Source organism: Camelus bactrianus, chromosome 11, assembly GCF_048773025.1.
Source record: "Camelus bactrianus isolate YW-2024 breed Bactrian camel chromosome 11, ASM4877302v1, whole genome shotgun sequence".
In the NCBI taxonomy this organism is placed as follows: Eukaryota; Metazoa; Chordata; class Mammalia; order Artiodactyla; family Camelidae; genus Camelus; species Camelus bactrianus.
Genome location: NC_133549.1, coordinates 69,969,629 through 69,994,217, shown reverse-complemented (window position 1 = coordinate 69,994,217; position 24,589 = coordinate 69,969,629). Strand labels below are relative to the sequence as shown.

At 46.6% G+C, this 24,589-nt stretch overlaps 2 protein-coding genes across 11 annotated transcripts in view; one reads left to right on the top strand and one right to left on the bottom strand.

Moving 5' to 3' along the window:
• Nucleotides 1-9,051, bottom strand: part of SAMD8 (sterile alpha motif domain containing 8) — a 47,667-nt gene extending 38,616 nt beyond the window's left edge. Inside the window, exon 1 of one of the 4 annotated variants that reach the window (XM_074374282.1) lies at nucleotides 8,808-9,051. In XM_074374282.1, coding sequence (XP_074230383.1) covers nucleotides 8,808-8,981 — 174 coding nt within the window. In that variant the 5' untranslated portion in view covers nucleotides 8,982-9,051. Of the gene's footprint in view, nucleotides 1-3,367; nucleotides 3,392-8,807 lie in introns of those variants that run through there. The other 3 variants (XM_074374281.1, XM_074374280.1, XM_045522730.2) reach the window with 3 other exon arrangements.
• A 1,638-nt stretch (nucleotides 9,052-10,689) lies between these two features.
• Nucleotides 10,690-23,464, top strand: DUSP13B (dual specificity phosphatase 13B). Of its 7 annotated transcripts, none has more exons than XM_010963138.3 (7): nucleotides 10,690-10,897; nucleotides 13,216-13,423; nucleotides 15,886-16,089; nucleotides 16,996-17,090; nucleotides 20,481-20,654; nucleotides 22,138-22,358; nucleotides 23,013-23,464. In XM_010963138.3, the coding sequence occupies exons 1-7, from the start codon at nucleotides 10,749-10,751 to the stop codon at nucleotides 23,213-23,215; spliced, it is 1,254 nt and encodes a 417-aa protein (XP_010961440.2). In that variant the 5' UTR covers nucleotides 10,690-10,748; the 3' UTR covers nucleotides 23,216-23,464. The 7 variants fall into 7 exon arrangements, 6 of the variants coding, with proteins under 6 accessions (XP_010961440.2, XP_074230380.1, XP_010961443.2 ...); XM_045522732.2 differs by lacking the exon at nucleotides 10,690-10,897 and adding an exon at nucleotides 11,774-11,912; XM_010963141.3 differs by lacking the exon at nucleotides 13,216-13,423 and having other exon boundaries at nucleotides 10,759-10,897.
• The last annotated feature ends 1,125 nt before the right edge of the window (nucleotides 23,465-24,589 follow it).

Sequence of the window (24,589 nt, the reverse complement as noted above, 5' to 3'; positions counted from 1 at the left end):
CTAGGCCTGAAATTAAACCATTAGGATAGTTATCTATAGTCAATAGTCAAATCCACTCAACTCTTGAAATCTTTGGGTTAATATAAAAGAAATGAGTATTTGAAAACATCTGTTAAAGATTTTGCTCAAGGTAGAATTGCCTTTCAGAGAAACAACAATACAATCAAGTAAAATAAACTGACAAACAGAATACAGTAGTGATTCCAGTTAACTAGTGCAGAATTTTACACATCAACATGAGTTTCTCATATAAAGACTTATTTAATATCAAATTTAATTAAAAAATATTTTTCAACAGGAGCATACCACTCACCAACATTTTAAAAAAGTATGTTACAGGCTGATGCAATTGATTATTGTTGATACCAAAAGAACTTCTATACTTTAACAATTTGGGAATAAATTGGGACAATTTCCTAAAGTGACAGGCACCAACAAGTAGAAAGACAAACTATTGCACTGGTCTTCATTATGCAAACACACAAAAGACCCAATGCCTTCTAATTTATCATTATGCAGTTTTTAGAATACAGAGGGACATATCAACAAAATAAAACCTTTACTTGTTATGTGTTTCACGGAACCAATGTCTATGTTCAGATGATGACTGTAGTGACTAAAATATGCTGGAGTCCTAAGAGGGAAGTTCACAGTGATACAGGCCTTCCTCAGAAAAGAACAATCTTAAACAACCTAACTTACCACCTAAAAGAATTAGAACAAGAACAAACAAAACCCAAAGTTAGCAGAAGGAAAGAAATAATAAAGATCAGGGAGGAAATAAATAACATATAGATTAAAAAAAAAAACAGAAAAAAAACAATCACACCAAGAACTGGTTTTTTGAAAGAGTAAACAAAGTTGACAAGCCCCAGGCCAGGCTCACCAAGAAGAAAAGAGAGAGCACACAAATAAACAAAATAAGAAATGAAAATGGAGAGATTACAACCAGTACCACAGAAATACAAAAAAATCATTAAGAGAACACTATGGACAACTATATGGCAATAAATTGGACAACTTAGAAGAAATGGACAAGTTTCTAGAAACATACAGTCTACCACAACTGAATCAAGAAGAAATAAATCATTTAACGGGGGGAGGGTATAGCTCAAATGGCAGAGCACATGCTCAGCATACACAAGGTCCTGGGTTCAATCCCCAATACCTCCTGTAAAAATAAATAAATAAGTAAACCTAATTACCTCCTCCCACTATAAAAAAAAACAAAAAGAAGGAGGAGAAGAAGAAGAAGAAGAAGAAGAAATAGATCACTTGAACAGACCAATCACTAGAAGTGAAATAGAATCAGCAATAAAAACCTCCCTGCAAACAAATGTCCAGGACCAGATGGCTTCACTGGGGAATTCTAAAAAATATACGAAGAAGAGCTCATATCAATCCTTCTCAAACTCTTTCAAAAGATTGAAGAGGAGGGAATACTGCCAAACTCATTCTATGAAGCCACCATCACCCTGATACCAAAGCCAAGACACTACCAAAATAGAAAGCTATAGGCCAGTATCGTTGATAAACATAGATTCAAAAATCCTCAACAAAATATCAGCAACAACACATAAAAAAGATCATACACCACAATCAAGTTGGATTCATCCCAGGGATACATGGATGGTTCAACATACACAAATCAATCAATGTGATACACCATATCAAGAGAAAGGACAAAAATTACATGATCACCTCAACAGATACAATAAAATCTGATAAAATTCAACACCCACTTATGATAAAAACTCTTACCAAAGTGGGTTTAGAGGGAATATACCTCAATGTAACAAAAGCTATTTATGACAAACCTACAGCCAGCATAATACTCAACAGTGAAAAGCTAAAAGCCTTTCCACTAAAATCTGAATCAAGACAAGGATGTCCACTCTCACCACTTCCATTCAAGATAGTATTGGAAGTCCTAGCCATTAACAATTACACAAGAAAAAGAAATAAAATGGATCCAAATTGGAAGAGAAGAGGTAAAATTGTCATTATATGTGGATGACATTATACTGTATATAGAAAATCCTAAAGAGCTAGTAAGAGAATTTGGCAAGGTAGCAGGATACAAGATTAACAAACAGAAATCAGTGGCATTTCTTTACACTAACAATGAAATACAAGAAAAGGAAAGTAAAGAAACAAGCCCCTGTAAAATTGCATCTAAAAAAATTAAATACTTAGGAATAAATCTGACCAAGGAAGTAAAAGACTTATATGCAGAGAACTACAAAACGCTGACTAAGGAAATTAAAGATGACTTAAAGAAATGGAAAGATATCCTATGTTCTTGGATTGGAAGAACTAATACTGTTAAAATGGCCATAGTATCCAAAGCAAACTAGAGATTTACTGCAATCCCTATCAAACTACCCAGGACATTTTTCACAGAATTAAAATAAATAATCCTAAAATTTATTTGGAATCACAGAAGACCCAGAATTGCCAAAGCAATACTGAAGAAAAAGAATGAAGCTGGAGGAATAACCCTCCCAGACTTCAGACAATACTACGGAGCTACAGTAATCAAAACAGTATGGTATTGGTACAAAAGCAGACATATGGATCAATGGAACAGAATGGACAGCCTAGAAATAAACCCACAAACTTTTCATCAATTAATCTTTGACAAAGGAGGCAAGAACATAAAATGGAGTAAAGACAGTCTCTTCAACAAACGGTGTTGGGAAAACTGGGCAGCTGCATGTAAATCAGTGAAGTAATCCCTCACACCATACACAAAAATAAACTCAAAATGGCTTAAAAACTTAAATATAAGACAAGACACTATAAACCTCTCAGAAGAAAATAAAGGCAAAACATTATCTGACATAAATCCTGAGATTCTCCTAGGGCAATCTACATAAGCAATAGAAATAAAGGCAAAAACAAACAAATGGGACCTAATTAAACTTATAAGCTTTTGCACAGCAAAGGAAACCATAAACAAAACAAAAAGATGACCTATGGAATGGGAGAAAATATTTGAAAAGATGAGACTGACAAGGGCTTAATTTCCAGAATATATAAACAGCTCATACAACTTAATAAGAAAAAAGCAAACAACCCAATCCAAAAATGGGCAGAAGACCTAAACAAGCAATTCTCCAATGAAGACATACAAATGGCCAATAGGCCCATGAAAAAATGCTCAATATTGCTCATTATCAGAGAAATGCAAATCAAAACTACAAAGAGGTATCACCTCACACCAGTCAGAATGGCCATCATTCAAAAGTTCATAAATGATAAATGCTGGAGAGGGTGTGGAGAAAAGGGAACCCTCCTACACAGTTGGTGCAGCCATTATGGAAAACAGTACGGAGAATCCTCAAAAAATTAAAAACAGACTTACCATATGATCCAGCAATCCCACTCCTGGGCATACATCCACAGGGAACCTTAATTCAAAAAGACACAAGTGCCCCAATGTTCACAGCAGCACTATTTAAAATAGTAAAGACATGGAAACAACCTAAATGTCCATCAACAGATGACTGGATAAAGAAGCTGTGGCATATTTATACAATGGAATACTACTCAGCCATAAAAAAATAATAAAATAATGCCATTTGCAGCAACATGGATGAAACTGGAGAATGTCATTCTAACTGAAGTAAGCCAGAAAGATAAAGAAAAATACCATATGATATCACTTATATGTGGAATCTTAAAAAAAAAAAAAAAGACAAATGAACTTATTTACAAAACAGAAACAGACTCACAGACATAGAAAACAAACTTATTGTTATGGGGGGGAAGGGATAAATTGGGAGATCAAGATTTGCAGATACTAATATATATAAAAGAGATAAACAACAAGTTTATACTGTATAGCACATGGAACCATATTCAGTATCTTGTAGCAACTTATGGTGAAAAAGAATATGAAAATGAATGTAGACATATTCTTATATGACTGAAGTATTATGCTGTACACCAGAAATTGACACAATATTGTAAACTTACTGTACTTCAATAAAAATATATTAAATAAATAAACAGATATGCTGGATTTTTTTTTTGTAGTTTCACTCAGTTATGTGTGGGATTTTGTGTGTGTGTGTGTGTACAAAATACTCTAAAATACTGGAGTACAGTTTTACAGCTATCTGAAGCAACTGTCCTCTTTAAATACCATACCATACATTCAAATGCCCCAAAAGAAATTTATAACAATTGATGAAACTTGGTTCATAAATAAAATGTGCCGTTTTGGGAAGTTATTACTGATTCGGTATACAGTAATTTTTTTTTTAAAGTTATCATTTCCAAGTGATGTATAAAGCCTAAGAAATAATACCCATACTCCAAGACAAAAAAATGGGAAAGAGATTTTTTTTAATTATATAGAGTTAATGTTAATATATTCTCCTTAAGGCAATTATATATTATAGTTCCACTCATACTATTAAAATAAGCTTAAATCCAATTTTACCTAATAAAGCTTATTTAATACACACAACAGAGACAAATTATACCAGTGTGCAGATCTTAAACCAGAGCATAAAAGTCATTTTTTATGAAAAAAAACCAAAGTGTAGGAGGACACAGTTCACTTTGGGCATTTAACTCTCTGTCTGTGGTATCTGAGACTACGCAGTTTTTAAAAAATTCCATTTAAAAATTTTAAACCTAAATTAAAATCTTTTCATTGATCAAGCAAGAACTATTATTTTCATTTTATATTTATCAAAAAGATAGTTCACTTTTTCTTAGTGAGCACTGTTTCCATAGTATCTATGAATCTGCTACAATTACAAAACAGTTTCAGAGACATTGAACCACTTTGAAACTCTAGCAGTGATTTTCTACTGTTTTGCTATGTTCCACTTCTGAGCAGTAGAATCTGGGGCAGCACATTTAAAATAAATTAAATTGCCTCCTCAGTTACATTATCATTCTCTTGGCTGGCACTTCATTCAGCCCCAGGACATTTTGTTGTTGTGCAGACCATGTACTCTTATATACTGTTACTTTAAAAAAAAGTCATCATGTATTCCAAAGAACACAAAACTTTTCAGCTCCAACTTGCCTTTAAACTAAGACTTCCACTATTAGGTTGCACCTAATTCTTATACCACATTCAGAACTGTCTCAGTTCAATGAATAAGAATCTAACAGACAACATTGTGCAGTTTATTCCTCCAGTTATAATAAAAGTTTTCACACAACGGTCAAAAATATAGTGGTAAGCTTGATACAGGATCCTTAATCTGGTTGCATATTAGAGCACACCAGTAAAAAAGCCAATTACATAAAATTCAAATTTTTACTCTAATCACTAAAATATTATTTGCGCAGACTAGTAGCAGTTTGACAGTTTGACTGGTTAAAAAAAAAGTTTATTGTTAAATATGCTACACCTCCAAATCAAATTAACATAATGGAAAATGAGAAACTGGCTCAAGACTTCAAACTCCATTACAATATTGTAAAAATACACTGGATTTGAACCCAAAATTTAATGTATAGTTTTGGCAATCTTTGACTTTCATACCAATATTATATTGATGAAACTGACATTGACTTAATTTAGTCTTGAAGTTTCACACTAAAACCAATTTGCAAGCATTTCCAATAACTCAGTGAAACAGTTCAACTTACAGGAAGCACCTAAATTAGCAGAATTCATGGTTCTCACCTCCTACAAGAATTTCTTAAATGTCAAGAATTTTAAGAGAATAGAAAAAGGGTCAAGATAACAGATTACCACCTCTGCCACAATTCAAAAGCTAAACTAAACCCACAATAAAAATTCAAGACAAATACAAATATAGGTCTCTGCCTCCACAAAATTCATCTAAAGTACATATTATAAAACACTATTTTATGGTGAAACACTGTGCTGAAACTGTTATAACCAAGTTTTTCTAGTTTCTACCATCCTAAGCAAAAGCCAAGATAGACTCACATTATGTTACAGTCAGTACTGGGTGATTTTATTACTAGCAGGGTCCAGTGTAGTGAAATAACAAACCATCTCAAATATGAAGGCTTGAATCTGGATTCAGCCAGGTTAGGCTTAAGATTCAGTGATGACGGTGCTTTGTGTATGGGAGGATGGGGAGCACGTCTGTCACAAATCCGTATCTGTATATTCAGATGGCAAATTACCAGACAGCAACAAAGGCAGCGTGTAAACACTGAATTGTTTTCCAAGGGCACCTGGCCCATGCTATTCTATTTTTAGGTAACCTCCTGATTTCTCAAAGCCCAGAAAACCAAAAGACCTAAAGTAAGAATCACTGTCATGATTAATGGCCAAGTTAGGTGCACCCTACTATAACACCATAATATTCCATCAGGACTGGAGGTAAGAATTTTTAAAGAATAGCTAGTTAATATGGTCATTATTATAAGACAAAATAATAATAATTAATAATATTCATTAGAATGTCTGTGATTCAACAGTTTCAAAAACAATGCTCAAATTTCAATTCTCAGAAAAGCCATGAAAATGTCTCTAAATCAACTATGGCAAAGTTCTGAAAAAGCACTGACAATCTAGGGATTAACAAAACAAAAATGTTTACAAATAGTTGTGCAATGTGAACTGTCTTTGCAGAATGAAGAAGATGCTACTGAAGCCAAAGCTGGTTTACCTAAATGTCTGCATGTTCTGCCATCATAGTCATGATGGCTTCTTCTGGAGAAATACAGATTTTCTTGCCTTAGACAAACAGCTCTACCATAAAACTGATTTTCTTTACAACTAAGTAGCTGTGAAAACTGTCAAAGCAAAACAAAGATAAAATAACTATTAGGCATTCTAATATATTAATTGTACAATTTCATTGAACAATTTATTTTTATAGTAACATTAAAATGTAACCTTAATAGAGAGTTCTTATATTTCAGTTCAGTTCAGCAAAATTTTACTTGCCAAGATTTTTATTTAGAGCCAGGTATTAAGACAAAGTCTCTAGAGAATCTCCGTCTGGTGAAGGCAAAAAGAAACATAAATAAACAATAGTAATACTAAGTATACTTTTTCAACTAAAGATCATTTGTATTAATTTAAAGAAAAGGGGGTTAATCTTTTAACAACAGCTACAAGCAAAGCTAAGCATTCATCTCTCTTTTGAAGAAATACTGAGTATTTGAAGATATGACATAGTCTATACACATAAACTAATTTAACAGTTTGCTGCAATCAGTAAACTATCATCTCATGAAGATTAAATAACAGATACCCATTTAGAGAAGAAACACTTGATTCAAAGTTTGTTTTGAAATAGTCAACAACTTTGTAAACTTGTAACTGGATAACAAGTTGTAAAACAACATATGAGATGTGGCTAAAGTCAAATGCTTTCACAAAGCCATGTTATAATTTAACAAATCCACAAAGAAATTAGTCTATCTCTATTAAAGAGAATATAAATATTGCAAACACTATTTTTATGGCACAATTATGGTTTTGCTATTAAGTCTTCCATAAAAGGCATCTATTTACCCACCTCTCCCAGTTCCCTTAACTGCCAACTACAAAACCCCCCTTTATTTTTCTAGATAACTCTACTAAAAATATTTTTCATACAATATTTGCAAAATTGCATTAATATTGGTCCTGCAAATCTGTCCAAAGTACCTTTCTAATTTTTAAGAGATAACTCCAATCCTGGAGTAATGGATGAGAGGAAGATCTGCTAGCCTCCTCAGCTATGGTGATTTCACATACAGTTTTATGTATCTTTTAAACCCAGATACTTGAATTGACCATATTTTTTACCCTGTGGCAAATATGTGTCAACTGAAGCTGTCAAAGTGAAACCAGTCAATACTGAATATCTGTAAAATCCAAGTGCCCAAATTCTTGTTTACATTTAAAGGTAATGTATTAAATCTTTTTTAAAATATATAAATTTGTCTGGTATTTAAGATAAATTTAAGAAAGAGTTACAGAAAAAAAAAACACTAATATATTACACACACACACACATATTACTGTTAGAAAAAAATCCAAAAGATAATCTTCATTTTCAGAATCACTCCTTTCACTATCTTTCAAACATCACTTCCTTTCACTACTTCCCCCTAGTCTTTGGGCAAATCAGTGTTTAACACCGCCCCTCCCACCCCAGATTCTTAAAAGGATTCTCTGTCCACAAATGAGAAAGCCCTACAATCCAAGTATATAACCCTAGTGATTTTCCATGCATTAAAGACGCCTGTGAAAATGCCAAGTCCTAAATTAGAGCCCTCAAGGGCTCCTTTTCTTTCTTGATACCATTTCTCTTTTTTTGGCCTTTAACGCCAGACGACTTGCACTCGATAAGCCCCTTCGAACCTAAATCCTTCCCTAAATTATTACCAGCCCGATGATCAGCGATCTCGTCAGCCCCAACCCGCTTATCTCTCTCCCTCCAGGTGGTAACATCGTCCCTGGCCCTGCTCCTCTGATCCCTCGCCCCCAACGCCAAATCCCAGAGCATCTCTTCCTCGGGTCCCACATTCCCAAGGGACCCCTTTAGTCTTCTTCCCTCAGTACCCTGCTTTTCAAAACCTCCAAGGCCTGCCTCTTCAAGGCCACATCTCCCTCAGTCTCACTCTCCCTCTCGCCCTCCCCTCAGCCTCTATTTACCCCTCTCAGCGTCGGGCCATCGGCTCAACAACGTCCATTTCCCTCAGATTCCATTCTAGGGCTGACTCTCCACGCTCCCTCAACCATCTCCCGGGGCCCCTCGGGTCCCTATCCGTGGCATCCCCCGGCTCCATCCCCGACTCCCCACTCGCCCTTGACTGCAGACGCCCCCCAAACTCCCCTCTCCTCAGCCTCAGCTCCCGCTCACCTCCGCGGTCCGAGTGGGGCTCCCCGAACCCTCCTCCGAGTCGGCGTCCGAGCCGCCGTCGGAGTCCGGCGCCCTCCGGGCCTCGGCGGAGTGAAACGCCTCGAGCGGCGGAGGCGGGGCCCAGGGAGGGGAGCCGGAGTGGAGGCGGTGGCGGTGGCGGCTGCGCGCAGGCATTGCTGCGGCCCCGGTTTCAGCCGCGCCGGCAGCCGCTGATATCCGAACCGGATGTGCTTCGGGAGGCGGGGCCCTACCGGCGGGAGGTGGAGCCCTACTGGCGGGGGGCGGGGCCGAAACAGGAAGGGACGCGAGGCTCAAGATGGGCGTGAGGGAAGAATCTTGGAATGAAACCACAGCAAGGAAACCTGAGAGCGCATGCGTCAGGCCCAAAGTCAAAGTGGGAGAAGATGAGGGGCTAGTAAGGATGGGGCGGGGCCTATGGGATTAGTAAATAGGGTCTGGGGACAAGAGGAGGTTATCTGAATTCCTTTGGCGGGAGCCAGCCCCTCTCCAAGAGCCAACCCCCATCATCATTGTTACCATTTAATACCCTTTTAGTCTCACAGTCCTTATGCCAAATGCCACATAAATATCTCACTTAATCCTTTTGCCAGCTCTACAGGGTATTACAAACAGAAGGGCCAAGAAACTTGCCTGAGGTAGGGCAGTTAATAAGTGCCAAAGCCAGTATTCCTACTCAAATCTCTCTGACTTCAGAACCTGTGCTCTTCTCACTTTACTGTATTACCTGACCCAGTAGGAAGTCCCAACCCAGGCCTAACATTGGCATAAACTGATTCCGAAACCACCTGCGATCTGCGCTCCAGCCCCTCCTTGGCCTAGCTTTCCCAGGCAGTGCAGGATAGACTTCAGTGGCTCTGATGGGAGTGGGGACAGGTTCTGGGGTGGACATGAGTGCAGATTGCTTTCCTCTACACTGGTGTGGCCATTACCCTGAAGCTGGACTCAAGGCCAGGTGCAGCTGGGAGCCTTCCCACTGCAGCTCATACCCCTCCCAGCCCCATCAAGACTTCATGAAGTCATCTGAGAGCAGGCAAGACATCTCACTTCTTCGTCCCATAACTAGTTCTAGCAGGACAGATAATAGAACTTTCTGTTTCTGTTGTGGGGATAAAAGCCTTTATAAGCAGAGGAATGTCTCTCCCACCCCCAAAATATTTCTGATGATAGCCCTTTGGTTTTTCAGAAAGTCTAGGGCAACAGTCACCTCCCTTCTGCCCCTTTGACATACATGGCGCATTTTAGCCTTCTCTTTTGAGAAATCGCCCATCTTCATAACAGAACCATTGCCAAATCTTCCCTCACAAACCTTATTGGCACCCTTTCGATGAGGTCCTCCATGCCTCCTCTCCACATTTCTCTGACTCTATAACTCAGGAAACTTCCCCTCCATAATCCAGAAGTTCATCCAACAGCCAAACAGTTCCCACCCAGCTTGTGACCCACACAGACCTACAGAACTTTTCCTATTATTCATCCTTGGAGCCAACCACCTCCTCTGCAGCCTAGATCTCTACTTTAACTCAGTCCTCAAACCAAATAGCTTTATATAGGGGTCTAAATCTGTTAATTCAACAAATGTTTCTTAAGCATCTACTATGTGTTAGACATAGAATATCCTTTGTTTCATTTAATCTTCACAATTCTCTGAGGTAGGTGTAATTATCCTTACTTTATAGATAAAGAAACTGAGGTTGCAAGATAAAGTGACTTTCAGAGGTATGTCTGATTCCATATTGTCACAGAGTTTTGGGTTAAGGGGTGACTTGGAGAGGAAAATGTCCTGTTCTCTTTTGAGGCCCCGTGACTTGCTGAGTCACTGCTGCTGTCCCACCTGTCCCTGCCAATCTCCAGGAAGGAGAAATGACACTGGAGAGGCAGAGAGGAGTGACGGCAGAGACACAGGGGTGGGTGGGCTGTCCTATGGCGGAGGCCTCGCTCCCAGAGCTGCAGGGAGATACCGAAGCCCTGCCTTGCCCCAGCATCCTGGAACTGGAGGAGCTCTTGAGGGCAGGGAAATTTTCTTCCAACCACGTGGATGAAGTTTGGCCCAACCTTTACATAGGAGATGCGTGAGTGTTAGCTGGACAAAGGGGTGTGGGGGTGGTGACAAGGAGACACAGTTCTTGGGATCTTTACCAGAGATGGGGGTGGGGTGGGAACAAGGGCAAATACTCTGATCACCCCAGGCCAGGGACTTTTGTTCAGGACCCCTGTGTGCTGGGAGCAGTGCAGTGATCAGGTGTAGCCACCAGGGGGAGCGGGACTTTGCTGGCCTGAAAGAAGGGAGCTTCCAGAGGTTCCTGGAGTCTTCTGGCAGGCACATCCAGAAGAACAGGCGAGTCTAGGGGACAGAGGACTGGGGAATGGTGATTTGGGGTATGAGATGGAGTGGACAGAGAGCTCCTCTTTCTGGTCCCAGCCTCCTGCCTCTGGACACAGAGTGGGTGAGGAAGCCTGACTGAAGGTGAATCAGGGAAGGTGTCGCCTCTAAACATTTGCATTTTAGAAGCAGGTATGAGGTAGTGGCCAGGAGAAGCTGGATGTACGTGCATGGTATGGCATGGGGCAAGAAGGGAGGGGCAGCTGAGTCCCAGGACTGAAGCAATTCTTTCCTTCCTGTCCTAGGCAAGGCAGGGGCAGATTGCCTAAGGAAGCAAAGAAGGGCTAAAGCTAAATCTTTGTGCCACCAACTCTCCTACCAGAAGGCCCCTAGAGTGGGATTGTGAGCTGTGGACCCCATGGGTTCCTTCTGGCTCCCTTTGGACCCTAATGTCTCCATCCCTCTGAAGCAGGGGACCAGGCAAAGCTTCCTTCCTGAACCTCATGGCTCAGCCAGCATCCAGCAACCCTTTTTCCCCCTCCCCAGGGCCACGGCAAATAACCGCTTTGAGCTTTGGAAGCTGGGCATCACCCATGTGCTGAACGCCGCCCACGGGGGCCTGTATTGTCACGGCAGCCCTGACTTCTACGGCAGCAGCGTGAGCTACCTGGGGGTGCCCGCCCACGACCTTCCTGATTTCGACATCAGTGCCTACTTCTCCTCTGCAGCTGACTTCATCCACCGTGCCCTCAGCACACCTGGGGGTAGGACTCAGGGGCAGAACCCATATCCCATCCTGCTCAGTCATGGCGGATGTCCAGTTTCCTCTCAAACCTCAGAGCCCTCCCACCCCTAGCTTCTAAAAAGCCATCAGGTTTTAAAAATCCTATGCTCTGTGTTCTAGCAGTTTATCCAACCTCATTGCTTCACAGGAAGCAATGCAAACTGAGGCCTAGAATACAAGGTCACACCACGAGTTAGGAGTAGCCCTGGAGCTGGAAGCCAGGTCTCCCGAACAACAAAACCGTACTTCCTCTGCATCACTCAGCCTTGGGAAATCACCATCTGGTACCTAGATGTCTGCTTCTGCCCCGAAGTACTTTCAAATGGAAAAAATCTTCTAATACCTAGGGTACAAAAAAGGAGCCTGGGGAGGCTGGAGCCTGGGCTTTGTGTTCATAGGGGTGAGAACTGTGCCCCTTCCTGCCTGACCCGGGCAAGCCAGCGTCCCTCTCTGGACCTGAGTTTCTCATCTGTGTGATGGGAAAGACAAGGCTATGGCTCATAGCACTTTTCAACCCAGAGCACTTTGACATTCATTTGTTCATCCATTCATTCACCAACTCGTTATTATCTTTTCTGTACCATGCACTGAGCCACATACTGGGAATCCACACTTAGGCAAGGCAGGGCCCCTGGTGGAAAGACAGTCAAAACATGAAAGTATCATGAGTGCTACTCAGATGAGTGGGCCACTGTGCAGCACAATGGGAGCACAGGGTAGGACGCTCATTTCAGAAGACTGGGGAGGTGGAGGGACTTCCCTCTACAGCAGCCTTCACTGGCCACGTGCAAAAAGGATGAGCTGCTCTGTGATTCAAGTGATATCATGAATGGTCAGGAAGCCTTGTCTCAGTGGAAACCTGACAGATGAGTAGGAAATGTTAGTCAGACTGAGAGAAGGGGAAAAGTTTTACAGGTAGTTGAAACTGCATGTGGTGAGGCTGGTGGCCAGGAACCATGACAGCTTCAAGGAACTGAAAGTCAGCCAGGATTCCTAGAGCTGAGGGTTGGGGTGAGACAGCCTGAGATGAGGCTGCAGGGGCAGCAGGGGCAGCTCACAGAGGGTCTTGTCAGCCACGTGAAGGAGCATGGACCCCATCCCAAGGGTAGGCCTAACAGATGTTGGTATACCCATTTGACAGATCAGGAAACCAAGGCCAATAAAGGCTGAATGATTTGCCCAGGGTCACAAAGCAGAGCAGGGAAAGGAACTTGGGTCCCCACCTCAGCTCCTGGGTGGGCTGGTTGGTGGGAAAGGGTCTTTTACCAGGATGTCTTCTGCAGCCAAGGTCCTGGTGCACTGTGTGGTAGGGGTGAGCCGCTCTGCCACACTGGTCCTGGCCTACCTCATGCTGCGCCAGCAGCTGTCCCTGCGCAAGGCGGTGATCACCGTGCGGGAACACCGATGGGTCTTCCCCAACCGAGGCTTCCTCCACCAGCTCTGCCAGCTGGACCAGCAGCTGCGGGGTGCAGGCCGGAGCTGAGGGGCCAGGTGAGGGTCGGGCAGGGTGTGAGGGGCCAAGGCTGGGTGCAGTGAGAAGTGAGAGGTCAGGGGAGGGTAGAGCTCAGTGGTAGAGCGCATGCTTAGCATGCACGAGGTCCTGGCTTCGATCCCCAGTACCTCCATTAAAAAATAAACAAATAAAGAAACCTAATGACCTCCCTCACAAAACAAATAAAAAGGACTTAAAAAAAAAAAAAAGAGAGGTCAGGTGAGGGCTGGGCAGAGGGCAAGGGTACAACCAGAAGTAAGGGGACGTGGATGGGACTAGTTCAGAGGTTGGATGTCAGGGCTGTGAGTGGTCGGCAGAGAGTTGAAGGGGGCCTGGCTCATTCCCCAGCTGCTGACTCAGGGTCTCACCAGGGCCTGGATGAGGCAACTCCCTGGTAGGACCCTCTTTATCCCCTAGCCCACCGGGATTCTTCAGAATGAGAGAGGCTGGAAAGGCTAGAAGGGAAAGGGGAGGAAAGAATAAAATGGAAGAGGTGAGGCCTTCCATCCCGGTCTTGATGCTGACCTGCCCTGCCTCCTTGGCTGAAAGCCTGTGGGGCTCCCCTGAGCCCAACCAAGGCAGCAGCGCAGCCAGTCCTGGCCCCTGAGGGCTGTCTGGGCCTTCCCACCCCTCTGCATACCTTCCCTGAAGGGCTGGACTCCAGCCACAGCCCTTGGGGAAAAGTGTGGCTGCAGCTACAGCTCTGAGCTTAGGTAATTCTCATGTCAGCCCTGCCATTCCCACAAAGGAGAAAAACAGATGCTCCTGCCATCAGCCATAACCTCCTCACACAAGCTCCATGTAAAGTTCTCCTGTCGCCATGCCATTCAGCTCTCTGCCTTGGACCTGGTACCCCGCTCTCTACCTTCACCCCCACCCAGTATGATCTCGGAGATCTACAGAGGGATCCTCCCTGAGCTCCTTCCCTGGCTCTGGGCCCCCTTTAGGACATAAAGGTGTTTCCTCAAGTCTATCCATCTACCTCCGGCCTTCCTGTTCTGTGTTCAGTGCATTTGGAGCAATAGCAGATGGTCCTTAAGCTGCATAAGGGGAACAGATCCCCAGTACCTCCTCTCCCCAAGCTGCCTCCCTCCTGCTAGAGTCCCCCATGTCCCCAGCTGCCCAGAAGGAGTTGGGCTCCCCCAGCAGCAACGCTGCTTCTCAGGCTCCCCGCCCACACATGGTGACTGAGGTGCTGCTGCAATTTCTTTGGCACCAGCGCTGTGTTCTCCTCCAGCTCAGTTAAGAGGAGGCAGGGATGTCTCTTCCTCAGGGGGAGTGGCTGTAGGAGCACCAGATTGTGAGGAGCTGCAGAAGGCCCACTGCCCTTCTTCTCCCACCGTGCCCAGGCTGGGGCTGTCCCTGTCTGGCCCCAAGAGCCCATCTCCCTTACATTCACATCCCCAGTGGGGGATGTCAGATGGGAAATTAGATCTTCACAGCTGCTCTCCACTCCTCCTGTTCCACCTTCAGCTCTTGCTACCCATATTACTCCTTCCCTCATTTCTCTGCAACCCTGACTTTGACTGTACTCCACCACCCACTGGCTCAGAGGGGCTGCCACTTGGGGGTGGGGGCTCTCCTGGGAGTTGGGAGAGTTAGCTTTCTCCTCCTGCCAAGGGCTTCTTGGTGCATGGCCTGGATCTCCCCCTGCCCATCACCCATGAGAGCTGTCTTTGTCTCTGAAGGCATAGCCAGCCCAGCCAAGAGGAAGCACTTTAGCAATAGCGATCCCTTCCCACGTGCTTTCAGGATGAGCATCTTGGGGATGGGGACTAGGACAGGACAGAGGGCTAGGTTTAGAGTCTGGGGGTGAATGTAATGGAAGAAAATGAGGCTGATAGCTGGGGTTGGGATTAGGCATGGGGCTAGGGTAGGTGGGAACTTGCTGTGAGGAGCTCTGCAGTGTGGGGAGCCAAAAGGGGAAAAGGAACATCATGTTCCCATCCTGCCCTCTTTCCCCTAAACAGGTTTTGGAAACTGGCAGAACAGGAGATCGCTGATCATGCCCAATCACCGTACTTCCTTATTTAAGGGCCTGGGGCCCTTAAATAACCCTGACCTCAGACCCCAGCATCTTTCCCTTTAGGCAGCAGGCTTTGGAGTGGAGGTTAGTTGGGCTACAGAACTGCACAACTCCTGGGGGTGCCATCCACCAAACAGTCTGTGCAGCTGGAGCCCCAGGAGTTGTGCAATGAACAACCTGTGTGAAGGCACACAGCAGCCCTGGGGCTGGGGACTCTGAGAAATGAGAGGGCTGGGGGAGAGGTCGTCTCTCTGCGTGCCCTGGACCCCAAACCTGCAACCTCATCTCTCCTGGCATGCATACCCACTTGACCTCACACGGAGGCTTGAGGCAGTAGCAGGTTGATCTGGCAGCTCTCGCCTCTGTCCTGATGAGCCTCAGCTATTCTGAGCCTTGGTTTACCCACCTGTAACATGGAGCTCCTCTCTCCCCCAGAGCTGGTCCGTACGCTCTGTCATGGGGCTCTGCCACTTTGCCACCCAGGCACTGGTCCTGTTGGTGCTGCTGGAGCCTCTGGCCCAGGTGGATACCCAGAAGATGATAAGAGCCCAGTTTGGGGACCATCCCAGAGCCTGCAACTCCATCCACTTCCTCCTGCTGCCCGCACTCCCTCTCAGCCACTGTATCCAGTTCTCACAGGTAGGAAGGGATGACCCTCTCAGCCAAGCCCTGAAGCTCCTCGGCCAGGAACCCCAAGTTCCCTCAGGAGGTGGGGGGCATTGGAGGAGAGCGGGAGGGGATTCTAAGTATTCATGTTAGCCCTTGGCCACAGCTGCCTCTGCCAGCTCTCCCCAGGGCTCAGGGAGCTGCAGCAGGCTCAGAGACCCAGTGGAGGTGTGGCTGAGGGTATGCACACATCTGTGTGTGTGTCAGTTGTCTGGGGGTGCAAGTGGGAAGAGTACTGACACATGGGTATATGAGGAGTGACCTTAGATCATCGCACTGGCCTCAAGGGACAGTGAGGCCTGAGCCAGGAATGCCTTCTGAGGGAAGGAGGAACTTGGCAGAGGGCAGAGTGGTTTCCAGACACACAACTGCTGAGTTTGGTCCAAAGGCCTACTCTAAACTCCACTTACATATTTGTTTGTCTGCCCATACTTCCTTCAGCCTGAGTCTTCTAGATCTTAATCCTGGGCCAGTCCTGTAATCCTCAGCTCCCAACTAAAGGCCCCTGGACCTGGGTTCTGATGCTGGCAAGGCTGCCAGTTTGTGTGTGATTTTGGCTAGTCTTTTCCCTGTCCTGCTCCATGGAGGATCCTTCTAGCTTTAACCTTCCGCATGCTCCATACCACCCTTGAAGGCCAAGGGAGCTTTCAAAATGGCTTATTCAATCTTCTGTCTTCCTGCCCCATGATCATCATACACGCATACCACAGACCGACCCCTGCAGGACTGCCTTTGCTCCCAGCAGGGCCAGGTGCCTGGCTGGGCTTGGCACTGACCATCATCCCAGGGGACCAGTGGGTGAGTTGGGAGTGGCAAAAGGAGGCCAGAAGAGGGGAGCAGCACATCATGCTTTATAATTAAACTCCAATCAAAAAATAGAAACAGCATCAAGTGTGCAGAGACAGGCGGCTTGAAGTCGGCAGCACGAAATACCCGTCCGAGAAGACCACAGCCTGGGCCAGATACCCCCACAGGTGGGTAAGTGCCCCTGTTTCAGGGGGGCTGCAGAGCATGCTGGGTATGAGGGCCAGGACACCTGTGCCTGTGTGTGCTGAGGAGAGACTGGGTTAGGTTGGGGGAGGGACTGGGTCAGAGACAGAGGCACTAACAAAGCATAGTGGAGTCAGGAAGACCTGCGCTTGAATCCTGTCTCTCATGCTTATTTGGCTGTGTGACCTTGGGCATATGGCTTAATCTTTCTGAGTCTCAGTTTCCTCATCTACAAAATAGGGATGATAATATTATCTAACGCATAAGGGTACTGTGAGGATTCAGGGAGAAGACATAAGCATTCAGCTCTGATATGTAGTACATCCTTAGTAAGTGGGTGAATATAATAATTATTTTTGGACAAAAAGACATCAAGAGACACAAAGAGATAGAGACCAAGCCTCACTGTCCTGCTGGAAAGTTACTCTTTACCCAGGGTGTGGCTGAGGATTGAGAGGGCAGCAGTAATAACAGTAATGATAATAATAGTAAGATGCACCATTTATTGGGCATCGACCATGAGGCACCTTCCTCCACCATACTCTTCACTTGTCCTGCCCTGAGACCTCCTGTGGACACAGTCCCATCTGGTCCATCTGGGGAGAAGGAGGGGGAAGCAGAGAGAGCGAGCAGGAGGGCAGACTGGGGAAACATCTGGAGCTTCCACGGAGGAGATGGATGGCTAACAGCTCCTCCCCGCCCCCACCCCCCGGAGCCTGTGCCTTGGCCAAAGGCAGCCGGCACACGGGGTGGTGTGCTGGGTGACTGTGGAGAAGCAGGAGCCCCTGTGAGAGGCTGACAGACAGAGGCAACCAGGGAGAGCAAGAGAGGCAAGGCACAAAGGCAGAAAACAAGTGTCTGAGCTTGAAAACAGCAGCTGCCCACAGAGGCAGCTCTCAGCTTAGGGAGAAGAGGCAGGAACGGGGCAGACCGAGCACCAGCGTGAGTGTGGAGGAGGGCCAGGCCAGGCCCGGCCCTGCTGGACGCTGGGCCCGGGCTTCAGCTTGCAGTGGCCGAGGACATACAGGAGGTGTCTGGCAGGGACCTCAGGAGTCGAGGTCTGGGGATGGCAGAAACCAGGGGGCTGCTGCAGTTGCCTCACTAGCTCCCCTTTTCTGGAAAATGAAGGAGGAGTTGCTGGGTGGGAGCTAGGCCTGATTCTGGCTGACAAGGTGGGCTGGACTCCTGTGGGACAGAGCACACAGGTAGGGGGTGCATCCATGAGCATCAGGTGTGAGGTCCAAGGTGAGGCCTAATAAGAAATACCTCTAAGTTCCAGGAAAAGGCCCCCTTCTCCAGACCTGGGCTAAGGGCCCCTGGGAGGCTGAGGCATGGGCTGTGATTTAGTGACCCTCAATAATCCCAGACCTCCCTGCTGGCTCCTCCTCCCAGGAGCCTCCAGGAGGAGCCAGGAAAAGTTCTGTCTCACCTGGAGCCTGGCTGTCGGCTCCCAGGCACAGATGGGCTGCAAGGCACCCACTGGCCACTGGGTGGCAGCCTTACCCCACGCCAAGCGCAGAGGCCTGCGCCCGCCTGCCAGGCTTCCCAAACCCCGTCCCGCCCAACCTGGGGCTCATGCAGCCCCACCTGGTAGGTCCAGACCAGTGTGGCTGCTGGACTTTCCCCATCCCAACACCCTACACTGCGCCCTCCCCTGTCACCATCTGTTACTGCAAACCCAGCCACTCTCATTCTCAGGTCACACCCTGCAGAGATTCCTTAAAGTCAGGCAAGGCCAGCATCTTTAAGATGAGGAAGAGAAACTGTGGCCCAGATAGGAGCAGATAATTTGCTCTTGACCACAGAATGAGTTGTGGCCGAGCTCTCCACCCTCCCTCTAAAGTTCTCTTCCCACAAATTCAGGTAGCTTCCCATCTCTATGGGGAGTTCCAGAGCCAAGAGCCTTTAATCCCAAAGAGATGCCAAGCAGAGAGGTTTGGAGGGACTGCCCTTCAGTCCACAGTGGCCTAGGTCTACTCTCAGGCCCCACCCCCACGGACTCCAAGGCGAGGAACTGGAATTCCAGGCGCTTCACAGCGTTTTGTGTTCTGGGCGGAACCTGCCCTGGCCCGGTTCCGCTCACATGCTGAGACCTGTCCCTGCACCCATTTCCCCACTCCCAGACCCAAACCATGCCCTAGGTAGGTGGCAGGCCACTCAGCCTGCCCTGAGAGGTCACAGTGGGGGATGAAGGGGAAAACCGGGTCTTCACTTCCTCCTTGCCCTCCTACTGCCCGCTGGGTGAGCTTGGCCAAGCCGGTGGCCTCCTGGGTGCCTATTTCTCTTCCTGGTCCTGGCACCGCTTATCAAAGAGCAAAGAAGTTCTTCCCAGTTTGTACCTTCCCTAGTTACTGGTTGAGGGGGCCAGGGACTGTTAGCCAAGAGAAGCCTTCCTTCCCAGCCCAGCACCAGACCCAGGTTCTGGTGCCACTGACATCCCAGCTCTGCAGGGTCTCGGATGCCCTCAGCCAGCTGACTCCTGACACAAGCCACCCAACCTGCACGAGGCCTGACCTGCAGCTCTGGCCTGAGTCGTGGGGGTAAGGAGGGAAATCCCAGGGCCTATAGACAGATGTGTAACAGCTACACCAGGCTCCCCTGTAGAGACAGATGGGTTAGTGATCACTCTCTGGAATCCCCAAAGGTAGTAACTCAGAGGCTTGGGGATGGAGATGAAGGAGCACAGAGCTGGAGTGAAACTCTAGCCTTGCTACTTAGCAGCCATGTGGCTTTGGGCATCTCTTAAAATTAATCCTGACCTTCAGCTTCCTCCAATGTAAAGTAGGGACCTCCCACACCCTAAGAGGCATTGGCTTATTCAGTACAGAAATGTTAACAAATGTCAGCTTACAGCCTAGGCCCCTCGCTCCAGAGATGGGCTCTGACCTTCCAGCACCTGAAAATGGGAGGAGTGGGGGCCTGAGGATCAGCCCTAGAAGTAGCAGAGGAGGGGGCTTGAGATGAGCTGCCCGGTTGTGGGGGTCTTCCTAGATGCTCTGAGGGCCACAGCCATCTGGGGTCCCCTTCCCTACAAAGTCCCAAGCGACCAGCAACTTAAGGAATGGGGTATGCATTGACTAGTTGTTAGAAACAGGGAACTCCGAGGGCCCCTTGAACAAAACTTCCAATATCATCAGGGGCCTCTGGGGAGAGCAGGAAAGAGGGCTTCCCAGCTCCACAGCAGTGACAAGGGATTGATTCCCTTGTTCCCTGGGGAAAGGATCTAGGCCTCAGCCTCAGCCGAGCTGGTTAAGAACCAAATCCGAAATATCTGAAGCCCTTCCTGAAGCACCCACCAGGCCTGGCCCTCCCTGTCAGCTGGACCCACCTGCGGGAGCCTGCCCCTGGCCACCGCAGTGTCCACTCTGTTTCAGGATGGACTCGCTGCAGAAGCAGGACCTCCGGAGGCCCAAGATCCATGGGGCAGTCCGGGTGCCCCACTACCAGCCGCCCACGCTGGCCTCGCTGCAGCGCTTGCTGTGGGTCCGTCGGGCTGCCATGCTGAGCCACATCAATGAAGTCTGGCCCAACCTCTTCCTGGGAGATGCGTAAGTACAGCCCCTAGTGGGAGCAGAAGGGGAGCCTCTCCCAGAGCCCTGTAAGGAGCAGGTAGCACCTCTTTGCTTCTCACAATCTCTTTCCACATGTTTCTTTCCTTTTATGTTATTATTACTTTGTGGAAATAGAACACACGTAAAAAAAAAGTGCACAGAGCATACACTAACAGTCTCACCACCCAGGCCAGGAAACAGGGCATTACTTGTGCCCCAGAAGCCCCTGCTGAACCCTTCTCATCGTAACTCTTTTCCCTGTAGATAATGACTGACTACTGAAGTAATTATTTCCTTGCTCTTCTTTACAGTTTCACCGCTTGTGTGCTTGTGTTAGTTTTGCCTGTCTTTTAAGGTGACATGAATAGAATCAGATTGTGTGTTTTGTGCCAGGCATCATTTGCTCAAAATTGGGAGATTTGCTGACGTTCTTTGTAGCTAGGGTTCATTCATTTTTTTGTTGCTACCTAAGAATATACTACTCATTTGTATGAATACACCAGAATTTATCCATTCTATTTGAGTTGTTTCCATTTTGGGGCTATTATGAACAGTGATCCCAGAAACATTCTAGTACATGTGTCCTGGGAACACATACATTTCTCTAGGGTGTATAGAGAGTGGAATTGAGTCCTTTTCCCTAAAAATTTTCTTAACATTTAGAACATATGGATAAATGTATGTGGATTTTCTAAGGTTTGCTTAATTTTTAGAAATATGGATCAATATCTCATTAACAATATGGCAGATATATATCCCCCTACTCCCACAGACAACCAGTAATAAAATCCCTGTTGACTTTTAAAGATGCATACACACACATACATAAATGCTTTTTCACGATTTGTTTCCTTACAAAAATGGTAGCACTTGATAATCCCATCTTATAATCTGCCTTATATAGAAAGCTTTTTTTAAAAAATGGAATTGCATGACATACTTTAAAAAACACTTTGAATGGTGTTCTGTTTAAATAGCTGCATTTTCCCCAGGTTCTCAATATAGCACAAACACCTCTCCTGGTTCACCTGCATCCATTGAAGACATTTTTGTGGTTACATAGTATTTCATTTATGGTATACAGTCAGTCTCCTATTAGAGGATACTTAGGAATTTTTTCAATTTTTCACCAATTTTTCACCATCTTAAATACAACAAGATCCAGTTTACACATGTCTGTGGGCATATTTGGGATTGTATCTTTAAGTTCCTAGAAGGAGACCTGCTGGGGCAACGTAAGTGTACAGTTTTGAGGCTTTTGATGCATGTGGCCAAATTGCTCTCCAGAAAAGCTGGCCTGAGTGGAAGAGGGTCTTGAACTCCTACTAGAGGAGTCCCTTCACCTGAGACCAGTTCACTGGTCCCAGTCTCTACCTTGGAGGGGGATGGCAGGGGAGGAAAGGGGCAAGTTCCAGCTCAGCCACAGCTGACCCAGTGAGCTCTATTCCACCTCCCAACTCCCCCCGTGCCCTCCCTGCAGGTATGCAGCCCGGGACAAGTACAAGCTGACTCAGCTGGGCATCACACACATCGTGAATGTTGCTGCGGGCAAGTTTCAGGTGGACACAGGTGCCAAGTTCTACCGTGGAATGCCCGTGGACTACTATGGCATCGAGGCCGATGACAACCCATTCTTCAACCTCAGTGTCTACTTTCTGCCTGTTGCTCGATACATCCGAACTGCCCTCAGTGTCCCCCGAGGTCAGTGGCTGGGGAAGGCACTGGGGTGGAGGTAGGGAGTAGGTGGGATCTGGGGCTGATGGTGGGGTCCTTCAGCAACTTTCCTACCCCATGGGGCAAATAGCTACTACCATTTAGTAAGCATCCCCTTCAGGGACACCCAGGAAACTGACAATCATAGATGATATAACTAAGGACCAGTGTGGTTGTCATGGTAACTGTATCCCTCAGTAAGAGGCCCTAGCAAAGGCTCTTGAGCAGGTTTCTCTAAGATGAGGCCTTGGTGCAGAGCTGCAGGGGCAGGGGAGAGGGCAGAACTGAGGAGAAAGGGAGGTAGGTGAACACCTCCTTAATCTGATACAAACCCAGGGGACTTCAGGAGTACTGATCCCCACCACCATGCCAAAGCTGCAAAAGATGCCAGAGGAAGCACTTCGGACCCGGAGAAGGGAAGCCCAGCTACTAACCTTAGCCTTGCCACTGACTTGCTGTGCAACCTTGAGCCAGTCCCTTCCCTCTCTAGGCCTCAGTTGCCCCATAGGAAAGTGAAGACAGTGTCAGTATTCCAGGATGCTGTGATAGGTGGGCTCCTGGATGGCCAGAAGCATCTCTGATCCCCCAAAGGATGGGCAGTGCAAGGACCAGTGGTTGATGCTGGGTTGGGTCTCCCTGCAGGCCGCGTGCTGGTACACTGCGCCATGGGGGTGAGCCGCTCTGCCACAGTTGTCCTGGCCTTCCTCATGATCTGCGAGAACATGACGCTGGTGGAGGCCATCCAGACAGTGCAGGCCCACCGCGATATCTGCCCCAACTCAGGCTTCCTCCAGCAGCTCCAGGTTCTGGACAACCGACTAGGGCGGGAGACGGGCCGGCTCTGACCTGGTGGCAGTCAGGATCCCAGGCTCAACCGACCAGCCTGGCCCTGGGGACAGCAGTCTCTGCTGTTCTCAGTGACCTGCAGATGTAAATAGCAAGTCGGGGCTTAGCTGAGGCAGAGGCAGGGAGAGCTGGCTGGTGACCTTTAGCAGGTGGATTTCCCTGACCCAATCCAAAGATTCTTTATGCAAAAGAGAGTTCAGTCTGTCTCTATAATAAAAGGTTCATCATAATAAAGACAGATCTTCTGGTGGTTTGTGGGGCAGTGGCTTACTCTCAGGATGGTCATGAGGTTCCAGAAGGCTTTCCAACTCATGATGGCAGCCTGGAGACAAAGTCTGAGTCCATCGTCTGAATAAAGACCAGAGTTTGATGTGTCAGCACCTTCCCCATGCCCAGTCTGTCAGAAACTGACTATCAAAGCTTGCTGTGCACAAACAGCATCTCCTGAATCCAGCCAGTCTTTTCATTTTCACTCTACTTTCAAAAGGACTGACAAATTACAGAAACCTAAGAGAGGCATTAAACCAGAGGATAGGGTTGGGGAGCAGACAAGCCAGAAATCCTGGCAAAGGATGGTTATGTGATGGGGCAACATTTGGCCCCGAGTTTCTTACTTCTTGTGTCCTAATAAAATAAAACAATACAGAAAGCCCACAGGTCCCTCGCCTGTACTGGTACAAGGTTTTTATGAGGATTAAGTAGGGCTGGCTTTCCTTCTACCTCTCTGGCTGTTCCTACTTAGCCCTTGCCTTCTTTGGCAGATCCTTAAACATCAAGGTTTCTAAGGCTCTGGCCTCTGCCTCTTCTCTCCCTCAGTGTTCCTGCTCTCCTGGGGGGTCCCCGTGCTCCCATAGCCCTAGCCCACATCTCTAGGCTGATGATGCTCAGACCCCTGTGCAGCCCGATTCTCTCTTCTGAGCACAAAACCTCTGTATTCTCCCGGCCACCTCCATTTGAATATTGTTCTTGAACTTCAAATTGAACTTACCACCTTCCACCCGGACCCACTCCCCTTCCTAGTTCCCCATTTTAGTGAAGGGTTCTGACAGGCATTGTTACCCAAGTCAGTGATGAATGTCACCCTGGACTCCTGCTTCTCTTCTAATTTACCTACCAATTCTACCTCCTAGATAGGGCTCAGATCTGCTCCCTTAGCTTCATCTTTGCTGACTGCCCAAGTTCAAGCCACTTCACCTCTCACCTGGATTCTTGCTCAGCCCCGATGGTCTCTCTGCCTCCAACCTTGCCCCTCCAGTCTTCACACAGCCCCCAGATATCTGACTAAAATGAAAATCTGATCGCATCACTCCTCCACTTACAACCCCTGAAGGACACCTTGACCAAGCATAGCTGCTTCATTATCTGAGAACTTC